The 12,865-nt window shown below is 41.7% G+C and overlaps 1 protein-coding gene across 6 annotated transcripts in view; it reads left to right on the top strand.

The window, feature by feature from the left end:
• Positions 1–12,865, top strand: part of TTN (titin) — a 275,101-nt gene that overhangs the window by 246,706 nt on the left and 15,530 nt on the right. For all 6 annotated transcript variants that reach the window (XM_021711039.1, XM_021711037.1, XM_021711038.1 and 3 more), the window contains 18 exons: positions 49–351; positions 451–756; positions 876–2,642; positions 2,963–3,256; positions 3,958–4,245; positions 4,363–4,662; positions 4,750–6,816; positions 6,917–7,219; positions 7,317–7,622; positions 7,724–8,014; positions 8,110–8,406; positions 8,541–8,846; positions 9,759–10,064; positions 10,150–10,431; positions 10,598–11,191; positions 11,315–11,602; positions 11,706–12,005; positions 12,486–12,788. In XM_021711039.1, coding sequence (XP_021566714.1) covers positions 49–351; positions 451–756; positions 876–2,642; positions 2,963–3,256; positions 3,958–4,245; positions 4,363–4,662; positions 4,750–6,816; positions 6,917–7,219; positions 7,317–7,622; positions 7,724–8,014; positions 8,110–8,406; positions 8,541–8,846; positions 9,759–10,064; positions 10,150–10,431; positions 10,598–11,191; positions 11,315–11,602; positions 11,706–12,005; positions 12,486–12,788 — 8,901 coding nt within the window. The remainder of the gene's footprint in view (positions 1–48; positions 352–450; positions 757–875; positions 2,643–2,962; positions 3,257–3,957; positions 4,246–4,362; positions 4,663–4,749; positions 6,817–6,916; positions 7,220–7,316; positions 7,623–7,723; positions 8,015–8,109; positions 8,407–8,540; positions 8,847–9,758; positions 10,065–10,149; positions 10,432–10,597; positions 11,192–11,314; positions 11,603–11,705; positions 12,006–12,485; positions 12,789–12,865) is intronic.

Raw genomic sequence — 12,865 nt, 5'->3', positions numbered from 1 at the left:
AATAATGTTGATCCTTATAACTCATTTTTCTTTTTCTTCCTTAATTAGTTACACCTGGGCCACCAAGCATACCAGAGGTGACAAAAATTACCAAGAATTCAATGACTGTTGTCTGGAGCAGGCCAACTGTAGATGGTGGTAATGAAATAAGTGGCTATTTCCTTGAAAAACGAGATAAGAAGAGTCTAGGATGGTTTAAAGTACAAAAGGAGACGATCCGTGACACCAGACAGAAAGTGGCAGGACTCACAGAAAACAGTGACTATCAATTCCGAGTTAGTGCTGTAAACGCCGCTGGACAGGGTCCATTTTCTGAACCATCTGACTTCTACAAAGCTGCTGATCCTGTTGGTAAGTGTTCTTATAAGCAGCATTTTCACCAATGTCTTTTGTGTGTGTGACTATATGTACGTGATTGTATAATTATTGTATTGTAAATGGTCATTCCAGATCCCCCAGGTCCACCTGCCAAGATAAGAATTGCAGATTCCACTAAGTCATCCATCACTCTTGGCTGGAGTAAACCTGTCTATGATGGGGGCAGTGCTGTTACAGGGTATGTTGTTGAGATGAGACAAGGCGAGGAAGAGGAATGGGCTGTTGTTTCTACCAAAGGAGAGATCAGAACTACAGAATATGTGGTATCGAACCTGAGACCTGGAGTCAATTACTACTTCCGGGTATCTGCTGTAAATTGTGCTGGACAAGGAGAACCTATAGAAATGACTGAACCTGTACAAGCTAAAGATATACTTGGTATGTTCCTACTGGCGTGATTAAGTTTTTTGTTTTTGTTTCTATTTTGAGTATTTCCAGAAAATTACTCATGTTCTTGCTTTTAAAATTCACTGTGTATATCCATTGTATGTCTACAGAGGAACCAGAGATTGACCTAGACGTGGCTCTCAGAACCTCTGTTGTAGCTAAGGCTGGTGAAGATGTACAAGTGATGATTCCCTTTAAAGGCAGACCTCCACCTACTGTCACATGGAGAAAAGACGAGAAGAATCTTGGCAGTGATGCCAGATACAACATTCAAAACACCGATTCATCTTCTTTACTTACTATTCCTCAAGTTACTCGCAATGATACAGGAAAATATATTATCACAATAGAAAATGGAGTTGGTCAATCAAAGTCTTCAACTGTGAGTGTTAAAGTGCTTGATACACCAGCTGCCTGCCAGAAACTGCAGGTCAAGCATGTTTCTCGAGGCACGGTTACTTTGCTCTGGGATCCTCCTCTCATCGATGGGGGATCTCCCATAATTAATTATGTCATTGAAAAGAGAGATGCCACCAAGAGAACATGGTCTGTCGTGTCACACAAATGTTCCAGCTCATCCTTCAAGGTCACAGATTTGTCAGAGAAAACACCATTCTTCTTCAGAGTTCTTGCAGAAAATGAAATGGGAATTGGGGAGCCCTGTGAAACTACAGAACCAGTGAAGCCTGCTGAAGTACCAGCTCCTATACGCGATCTCTCGATGAAAGATTCAACAAAGACATCTGTCACTCTCAGCTGGACCAAACCTGACTTTGACGGAGGGAGTTCCATCACAGAATATGTTGTGGAACGGAAAGGTAAAGGCGAACAGTCATGGTCCCATGCTGGCATAAGTAAGACATGTGAAATTGAGGTTGGTCAACTGAAGGAACAGTCAGTCCTGGAATTCCGCGTGTTTGCCAAAAATGAGAAAGGACTGAGTGATGCTGTCACTATTGGGCCAATTACAGTGAAAGAACTTATTATTACACCTGAAGTCGACCTGTCAGAAATCCCAGGGGCACAAGTCACTGTAAGAATTGGACACAATGTGCACCTTGAATTACCTTATAAAGGAAAACCTAAACCAGCTATCAGTTGGCTGAAAGATGGTTTGCCACTGAAAGAAAGTGAATTTGTTCGTTTCAGTAAAACCGAAAATAAACTTACTTTGAGTATTAAGAATGCCAAGAAGGAGCATGGAGGGAAATACACCATTATTCTTGACAACGCAGTGTGTAGAAACACATTTCCCATTACAGTCATCACCCTCGGCCCACCATCAAAGCCCAAAGGACCCATGCGGTTTGATGAAATCAAGGCGGACAGTGTCATCCTGTCATGGGATGTGCCTGAAGATGACGGCGGAGGAGAAATTACTTGTTACAGCATCGAGAAGCGGGAAGCTTCACAAACAAACTGGAAGATGGTGTGTTCAAGTGTCGCCAGGACGACTTTCAAAGTTCCTAATCTAGTCAAAGACGCCGAGTACCAGTTTAGAGTGAGAGCAGAAAACAGATATGGAGTTAGCCAACCGCTCGTCTCAAACGTTATTGTGGCAAAACACCAGTTTAGGATTCCAGGACCTCCAGGAAAGCCAGTTATATACAATGTGACTTCTGATGGCATGTCACTAACTTGGGATGCTCCGGTTTATGATGGTGGTTCAGAAGTTACTGGATTCCATGTTGAAAAGAAAGAAAGAAACAGCATCCTCTGGCAAAGAGTTAATACATCCCCAATCTCTGGAAGGGAGTATAGAGCTACTGGACTAATGGAAGGTCTGGATTACCAATTCCGTGTATATGCTGAAAATTCTGCTGGCCTAAGCTCACCTAGCGACCCAAGCAAATATACCTTAGCTGTTTCCCCAGTAGGTAAGTGATTATTATTCAGACATATATAATTCAGCAACTGAATGTGTCAGAAACAGATAAATCAAACACTGCTTTTCTTCTACATATCACCTTGTTGCATCTCTTCTTGCCACTAGAGAACTTGTCATGGAAAGCAAAGGAAGTGATTTGAAATCAGTCTAATAAAGTAATTTAAAGTTCTTTTTAAAGACTATGAAGCAAAGCTTAAACCAACGACTGAAATGAATTTGGGGGATTTATTCTTTGCATTTTTATTACATGGATGATTAAGATCTGGTTACAGACATAATGATGCCTTTAACTTCCTTATAATTTTTTAGACCCACCTGGCACTCCTGACTACATCGATGTCACCCGGGAGACCATCACACTTAAATGGAACCCCCCGCTCCGGAATGGAGGCAGTAAGGTTGTGGCCTACAGCATTGAGAAACGACAAGGGAGCGATCGCTGGGTTAGATGCAACTTCACTGATGTCAGTGAATGTCAGTACACAGTTACAGGACTTAGTCCTGGAGATCGATATGAGTTCAGAATAATTGCAAGAAATGCCGTTGGAACTATAAGCCCACCCTCGCAGTCTTCTGGCATTATGATGACAAGAGATGAAAATGGTAAGCATTTACAACTGATAGCCAATGTGGCTAACAGCATTCACATTCTTCAAAAATATTTTTGGCCCCTGGTCTCTCAAAGGAGAACAGAAACATCATTTCATACTTATTACCTAGAAGTGCTATGCCGATGAATTAGGTCTTTTTAGCTTTCAGGTGAAGAGAAGAAAAAAAGGGATTGGCATCTTTTTACCATGTCTACTATTTCACTCTATTCCCATATAAAGAGCTTGCAGCAAGTATGAATGAGGCTTTGTAATTTTAACCATTTATAATAGAAAAGAAAAAGACTTTCAAGAATAACTGTCCATCTTTACTGAAGTTATTAAAATACAAACAACATACATCCAACAACACAATCACCACCTTGCTTGAATGTAGCTGATGGCCTCTTATAGGAACTTGCTTGAATATGCAGCAATATTAGGAAGTAAATGATCTGTAAATGTTTCATTTCTCTTTTTACAAATAGCAATGCAAAATTAATAACATGACAGACATAACAAAGGGAATAATTAGAGGCAGATGTTTAACCCCATCATCAAAATTCTCAATTCTCACTCCTAACTTTCAAAATAGCCTGTGGTAGCACAGTAGAAGCCATTACCTTTTCAGGCTTTATGATATAGCACTAATGAAAAATGTTTATGTATTTCTCTATTAAGTCAAACTAATACAATGTATTTCTACTTATTTTATAGTTCCACCAACAGTAGAGTTTGGCCCTGAGTACTTTGATGGTCTCATTATTAAGTCTGGAGACAGCCTTAGAATTAAAGCTTTGGTACGAGGACGACCAGTACCTCGAGTAACGTGGTTCAGAGATGGAATAGAAATTGAAAAGAGGATGAATATGGAAATAACTGATGTCCTTGGATCCACCAGCCTCTTTGTTAGAGACGCTACTCGGGACCATCGTGGTGTATATACAGTGGAAGCCAAAAATGTATCTGGTTCTGCAAAGGCAGATATTACAGTGAAAGTACAAGGTACTTTTAAAATAGCTTCTTAATGACACAATTTATGCGACTTGGATTAGAGACATGCTTAATTGTATTTTAATGGACAAGGAAAAAGAAACTAACCCTAGCAACTTTTTCTTATAGATACACCAGGGAAAGTAGTTGGGCCAATAAGATTCACCAACATTACTGGTGAGAAGATGACTCTGTGGTGGGATGCTCCACTCAACGATGGCTGTGCTCCCATAACCCACTACATAATTGAAAAACGTGAAACCAGCAGGCTTGCTTGGGCACTCATTGAAGATAAATGTGAAGCCCACAGTTATACTGCCATGAAACTAATAAATGGCAATGAATACCAATTCCGAGTTTCTGCAGTTAACAAGTTTGGTGTTGGCAGGCCACTTGATTCGGACCCAGTGGTTGCTCAAATACAATATAGTAAGTTTGCATTTTAACTAAGTGGTACTATGTCATAAGATTAACCTTCCAAGAAAATGTGTCTAATTGATTTTGTTTTGTTTACAGCTGTCCCTGACGCCCCCGGCATTCCAGAGCCTAGCAACATAACAGGCAATAGCATTACCCTGACATGGACAAGGCCAGAATCAGATGGTGGCAATGAAATTCAACATTATATCCTTGAAAGAAGAGAGAAGAAAAGCACAAGATGGGTTAAAGTGATCAGCAAACGGCCAATCTCTGAGACGAGATTCAAAGTCACAGGTCTGACAGAAGGCAATGAGTATGAATTCCATGTCATGGCTGAAAATGCAGCAGGGGTAGGACCTGCCAGTGGTATCTCAAGACTCATTAAATGTAGAGAGCCTGTCAGCCCTCCAGGTGCTCCCACAGTGGTCAAAGTTACAGACACATCAAAGACAACTGTGAGCTTAGAATGGTCTAAGCCAGTGTTTGATGGTGGCATGGAAATAATTGGGTATATTATTGAAATGTGCAAAGCTGACTTAGGAGACTGGCACAAGGTGAATGCAGAGACATGTGTGAAAACAAGATATACAGTCACTGATCTACAAGCAGGTGAAGAATACAAATTCCGAGTGAGTGCTGTCAATGGAGCTGGAAAAGGAGACAGCTGTGAAGTGACCGGCACAATTAAAGCAGTTGACCGATTAACAGCTCCTGAGTTAGACATAGATGCAAACTTCAAGCAGACTCATATTGTTAGGGCTGGAGCCAGCATTCGCCTCTTCATTGCCTACCAAGGTAGACCTACTCCTACAGCTGTGTGGACCAAACCAGACTCTAACCTCAGCATTCGGGCAGATATCCATACAACAGACTCCTTCAGCACCCTCACTGTGGAAAACTGCAACAGAAATGATGCAGGGAAATATACCCTCACTGTGGAAAACAACAGTGGCCGTAAGTCAATCACATTCACTGTAAAGGTGCTGGACTCTCCAGGCCCACCTGGCCCAATTACCTTCAAAGATGTGACCCGGGGATCTGTTACACTGATGTGGGATGCCCCACTTCTTGACGGTGGCGCCCGAATCCATCACTATGTCGTGGAGAAACGAGAAGCAAGTCGCCGCAGTTGGCAAGTTATTAGCGAGAAATGCACTCGTCAAATCCTCAAGGTTGGTGACCTGGCAGAAGGCGTTCCATACTATTTCCGTGTTTCTGCAGAAAATGAGTATGGTGTTGGCGAACCCTATGAGATGCCGGAACCAATTGTAGCCACGGAACAGCCTGCTCCACCCAGGAGACTTGATGTCATTGACACTAGCAAATCCTCTGCGGTGTTAGCTTGGCTTAAGCCTGATCATGACGGAGGCAGTCGGATCACTGGCTACCTGCTTGAAATGAGACAGAAGGGATCTGACTTCTGGGTTGAAGCTGGTCACACCAAACAGATGACTTTCACAGTGGAGCGTCTTGTTGAGAACACTGAATACGAATTCCGTGTGAAGGCCAAGAACGATGCTGGCTGTAGTGAACCCAGGGAAGCCTTCTCTTCTGTCATCATTAAGGAGCCTCAAATTGAGCCCACTGCTGACCTCACTGGAATCACCAATCAGCTCATAACTTGCAAAGCAGGAAGCTCATTCACCATCGATGTGCCAATCAGTGGTCGTCCTGCCCCCAAAGTAACATGGAAACTGGAAGAAATGAGACTGAAGGAGACAGATCGAGTGAGTATCACAACAACAAAAGACAGGACTACCCTCTCTGTAAAGGACAGCATGAGAGGTGACTCTGGCAGATACTTCTTAACCCTGGAAAATACAGCTGGCGTTAAAACATTTACCATCACAGTTGTGGTCATTGGAAGACCAGGTCCAGTAACTGGTCCCATCGAGGTTTCGTCTGTCTCAGCTGAGTCATGTGTCCTGTCATGGGCGGAACCAAAAGATAATGGAGGCACTGACATTACCAATTACATAGTTGAAAAGCGCGAGTCGGGTACAACAGCTTGGCAGCTTGTCAATTCCAGCATGAAGCGCACTCAGATTAAAGTCACTCATCTCACAAAATACAAGGAATATTCTTTCCGTGTCAGCTCAGAGAACAGATTTGGTGTCAGCAAGCCTCTAGAATCAGCACCAATAGTTGCTGAGCATCCATTTGGTAAGAAAAACTAAAATCATATTTCAAAGTCTCTATTATTAAATTTTTCTCCTGAATCTTATAACACTGCATTCATATTTGATGTTGTGTTTGTATTTAGTTCCACCAAGTGCTCCTACCAGACCTGAGGTCTACCATGTGTCTGCCAATGCCATGTCAATTCGTTGGGAAGAACCCTACCATGATGGTGGCAGTAAAATCATTGGCTACTGGGTTGAGAAGAAAGAACGTAACACCATTCTTTGGGTGAAAGAAAACAAAGTGCCATGTTTAGAGTGCAACTACAAAGTGATCGGTTTAGTAGAAGGACTGGAGTATCAGTTCAGAACTTATGCACTCAATGCTGCGGGTGTCAGCAAGGCCAGCGAAGCCTCAAGACCTGTAATGGCTCAAAATCCGGTTGGTATGTATCAAAATTTAAGGGTGCATTTGTGTATTATTGTCGGTATTCATAGATCTCAGCGTTGCATTTTTTAACCTTATTTTTGCATTACTTCTAGATGCACCAGGCAGACCAGAAGTGACAGATGTCACAAGATCAACAGTATCACTGATTTGGTCTGCCCCAGTGTATGAGGGAGGCAGCAAGGTTGTGGGCTACATCATAGAGCGCAAGCCAGTCAGTGAAGTAGGAGACGGTCGCTGGCTGAAGTGCAACTACACCATCGTATCTGACAATTTTTTCACCGTGACTGCTCTCAGTGAAGGAGACACTTATGAGTTCCGTGTGTTAGCCAAGAATGCAGCAGGTGTAATTAGCAAAGGGTCAGAATCTACAGGTCCCGTTACTTGCCGAGACGAATATGGTAGGAAATGGTCAACATTCTCGTTTTAAAAATGATCACAAACACAATTTATGAAAAAGAAACTGTCAGATATTTACTCACACTGCTTTGCGTCTTGACAGCTCCACCCAAAGCTGAACTGGATGCCCGATTGCAGGGTGACCTGGTTACCATCAGAGCAGGTTCTGATCTTGTTCTGGATGCTGCAGTTGGTGGCAAACCTGAACCCAAAATTATCTGGACCAAAGGAGACAAGGAACTAGATTTCTGTGAAAAAGTCTCTCTGCAGTACACTGGCAAACGAGCAACTGCTGTGATTAAGTTCTGCGACAGAAGTGACAGTGGAAAATATACTCTAACAGTGAAGAATGCCAGTGGGACTAAGGCTGTGTCTGTCATGGTCAAAGTGCTTGGTAAGCATGTCAGATGGTCTTGCATTTCTATAGCATTTTCTAGTGTGGGCAGAAAGAATGATCTTCATCACGGCTTGTCATTACACCTGTTTCAGATTCCCCTGGACCATGTGGAAAGCTCACTGTCAGCAGAGTAACAGAGGAGAAGTGCACTTTAGCCTGGAGCCTTCCTCAGGAAGACGGAGGAGCAGAGATCACTCACTACATTGTGGAAAGACGCGAGACTAGCAGGCTCAACTGGGTGATTGTGGAAGGCGAATGCCCAACCCTCTCCCATGTAGTAACCAGACTCATCAAGAACAATGAATACATATTCCGAGTGAGGGCAGTAAACAAATATGGCCCTGGTGTGCCTGCTGAATCAGAGTCAATTGTAGCCAGAAACTCATTCAGTGAGTATTGACACTTTTTGACAATTTAGTGGTTAAAAATTAATGGGATCAAGGGGAAGGGGGAAGAAGGGCAGTCCTGTCAATAGTGATTTTATGCAATTCTGATCATCCTTATTTTCAAAAACTATAAACAGCCATTCCATCACAACCTGGCATACCCGAAGAAGTTGGGGCTGGCAAAGAGCACATCATCATCCAGTGGACGAAACCAGAATCTGATGGCGGCAACGAAATCAGCAACTACCTGGTAGACAAACGTGAGAAGAAAAGCCTGCGCTGGACACGTGTCAACAGAGACTACGTGGTCTATGATACCAGGCTGAAGGTGACCAGCCTGATGGAAGGTTGTGATTACCAGTTCCGGGTGACTGCAGTGAATGCTGCTGGTAACAGCGAGCCCAGTGAAGCTTCCAACTTCATCTCATGCAGAGAACCATCATGTGAGTTCCAAAAATCATACATACATCTAATGCCCATCAAAAGTATATGACAAATAATTTTCCAATATGCCATTTCTAAGAATGTATAGAATTTATGAATGGTTTAGAAAAGCATATGCTTATTAGCATGATCTGAAATATAGCTTAAGTCAGAGAACATTCTATTACAACTGTTGATAAGTAACCAATTAACACTGCTAAAAATTGTTGCAGCATTCTCCAATTAATGAAAAATATTCTAATACTAATGTGAAAAGAATATATTTACAAATCTTCCTAAGAATAAAGAAAAATGCATTTTTACCGATAATAATTACTGAAAAGATAAGAGGCAAAGTCTCTTTTAAGAGGAGGCTTGGCAGGAGCACAAAGTTTCTAAGTAATAAGTTACTAAAAAAATAATTGCCACAGGAGCTTCAAAAATAAGTGGCAAGCCCTTTCACACAGTTTGAACCCAGGAACTAAAAGGATCAAGTCATTGGGACTGAATAAGGGAAGTTGAGGAAAAGGATTCCTATATTCATTAGAAACAGAGGTGGCAACTGATATTAACCCAGTGAAAGATGAGCAACTCAAGAAAAGTTCCTATAAATGGGTATTTTAAGTGACGAGCTTAGCTAATGGAGAACACAATGAACGTAGTCAATGTAGAAAGAGACACCTACCTTCCTAAAGTAGTTTAATTCTTCAAGTAATAATAATTACTATTATTATTAACATTATTATTACTACTATTATGATAATGTAGTATACAGTGCTGTCCTGCAGTATTAGAAGAGCCCAGTTACAAAGGTCATCTTTTTAAGTATAGACAGAGCAATAATGCCTTTGTGAGTCCTGAAAACCAAGCACAGAAATCTCAGAGTTCCTTTATTGACCTAATATCTGCATCCCACTTTTAAAATTCTATAGATACCCCTGGACCACCTTCTGCTCCAAGGGTTGTAGACACCACCAAGTACAGCATTAGTTTGGCATGGACCAAGCCCATGTACGACGGTGGTGCTGACATCATAGGATATGTTCTGGAAATGCAAGAGAAGGACACTGATCAGTGGTACCGAGTGCACACCAATGCTACAATAAGAAATACTGAATTTACCGTGCCAGACCTCAAAATGGGCCAGAAATATTCCTTCAGAGTTGCTGCTGTGAACGTGAAGGGTATGAGTGAATACAGTGAATCGACTGCCGAAATTGAGCCCGTGGAAAGAATAGGTATTTAGAGTATTAGCTTTTAGGTGATCTATTTTCTCCTCATACCTATCCATGAGTTAATTAAGTTTTGACATTTACTTTCCAGAAATACCAGATCTTGAGCTTGCTGATGATCTAAAGAAGACTGTGACCATCAGGGCTGGGGCCTCCTTGCGCCTGATGGTGTCTGTATCTGGAAGACCACCTCCTGTCATCACGTGGACCAAGAAGGGCATTGACCTTGCAAGTCGGGGAATTATTGACAACACTGAGAGCTACTCATTGCTTATTGTGGACAAAGTTAATCGGTATGATGCTGGAAAATACACAATTGAAGCTGAAAACCAATCTGGCAAGAAATCAGCAACAGTCCTTGTTAAGGTCTATGGTAAGCACTTTTCTTAACACTGACTGTGACATGAAGTAGATTGTCTAAAAAGATACACCTTGACCCATAGTTAATCACCTCTCTAGAGAAGAACGGTGTTGATTATATTTTCCCAACGGAAAAAAATCTGAGGCAAATAGGAAGTATGAATCATTCTATTTTGCAGATACTCCTGGGCCCTGTCCTTCAGTGAAAGTTAAGGAAGTATCAAGAGATTCTGTGACTATAACTTGGGAAATTCCCACAATCGATGGTGGGGCTCCAGTCAACAATTACATCATTGAGAAGCGTGAAGCTGCTATGAGAGCATTCAAGACAGTAACTACCAAATGCAGTAAGACACTTTACCGAATTTCTGGACTAGTAGAAGGAACCATGTACTATTTCAGAGTGCTACCAGAAAATATTTATGGCATTGGAGAACCCTGTGAAACATCTGATGCAGTTCTGGTCTCAGAAGTGCCTTTGGTGCCTACAAAGCTGGAAGTGGTCGATGTCACCAAATCCACTGTTACCCTTGCCTGGGAAAAACCACTCTACGATGGTGGTAGCCGACTCACTGGATATGTTCTTGAGGCCTGCAAGGCTGGCACGGAGAGATGGATGAAGGTCGTCACCTTAAAACCCACAGTACTAGAACACACTGTTATTTCCTTAAATGAGGGTGAACAGTACTTATTTAGAGTGAGGGCACAAAATGAGAAAGGTGTGTCAGAACCAAGAGAGATTGTCACAGCCGTGACTGTACAGGACCTCAGAGGTATGTATCGAATAGCCAAAAAAACAGCAATAATAGTTAAGTAAAATGAAAACATTCAGAATTAATGATACTTTATCAGCAGAAATAATTCTTAAGAATAAATGTCTGATTTCTTTCTCATAGTGTTGCCAACGATTGATCTTTCTACAATGCCTCAAAAGACCATCCATGTCCCAGTCGGCAGACCAGTAGAGCTGGTGATACCTATTGCTGGTCGCCCACCACCTGCTGCTTCCTGGTTCTTTGCTGGTTCTAAACTGAGAGAATCAGAACGTGTCACAGTTGAAACTCAGACTAAAGTAGCTAAATTAACTATCCGTGAAACCACTATAAGAGATACTGGAGAATATACACTTGAATTGAAGAATGTTACTGGAACTACTTCAGAGACCATTAAAGTTATCATTCTTGGTAAGGGTGTGTGACAAAGATATAAGGAAGTTGCTGATGTTCAAAGTCACCCAATTTTGATTTAAGTGAAAATTAATTTCCTGCATTTCTTTTTCTTTCATAGACAAGCCTGGTCCACCAGTGGGACCTATCAAGATCGATGAGATTGATGCTACATCGGTTACCATTTCCTGGGAACCACCTGAATTGGATGGTGGTGCTCCATTGAGTGGTTATGTGGTGGAACAACGTGATGCTCATCGTCCAGGATGGCTGCCAGTTTCTGAATCAGTGACTAGATCAACATTTAAGTTTACCAGACTCACTGAAGGAAATGAGTATGTGTTCCGTGTGGCTGCAACAAACCGCTTCGGAATTGGCTCTTACTTGCAGTCTGAGGTCATAGAGTGTCGCAGCAGCATCAGTAAGTCTGGAACCTTCCACCATTCTCTACACCTGATTCTGAATGTTAACATAAAGGAATTGGTTTAATATGCCCTAATGTAAATAAAAGTAGGTCACAAAATGGAGTAACAAGACCTTTCTGTAGTTTTTAAACCTTCTTTTCTTGGTAAATTTTTTTTTAATGTCACCACTGTTATGAGAGAGAGGAGAAGGGAGGAGTTAGAAGGGGAGAAATGGAAAGAAGGAAGGAAGGGTGAAGGGGGGAGGAAGGACTGGCTATGCTGTAGTGAGAAAAAAATAGAGTGCATGCTTGATAAATGTTTACAGAATTGAAGAAAATGAGGAACAGCAAGAAAAGTACAAAAGTGAAAGCACTAGAAAAATAGTCACAAATATTTCATAGGCCTTTTAAAATGTCATCTGAAAGCTAAGACACAAATATATGAGTTGTTATTTTAATTTATATTGCTATACTGTATTTACCTCTGTCTTGTTTCAGGTATTCCTGGACCCCCAGAAACATTACAGATATTTGATGTCTCCCGTGATGGCATGACACTTACTTGGTATCCACCAGAAGATGACGGTGGCTCCCAAGTGACTGGGTATATTGTGGAGCGCAAAGAAGTGAGAGCAGATAGATGGGTCCGTGTAAATAAAGTACCAGTGACAATGACACGATACCGCTCCACTGGCCTTATTGAAGGCTTAGAATATGAACATCGTGTCACCGCTATTAATGCAAGAGGGACTGGAAAACCAAGTCGTCCTTCCAAACCCATCGTTGCCATGGATCCAATTGGTAAATACATTTTGCATCAGTCAAGTATATTGAGATATAATTTACATGTGATAAAACTCACCCTTCTGAAATATATA

This window comes from Carlito syrichta, unplaced genomic scaffold (assembly GCF_000164805.1).
Source record: "Carlito syrichta isolate Samal-C Ts95f unplaced genomic scaffold, Tarsius_syrichta-2.0.1 Scaffold301826, whole genome shotgun sequence".
Taxonomy (NCBI): domain Eukaryota; kingdom Metazoa; phylum Chordata; class Mammalia; order Primates; family Tarsiidae; genus Carlito; species Carlito syrichta.
This window is presented reverse-complemented; position numbering and strand designations above follow the sequence as displayed.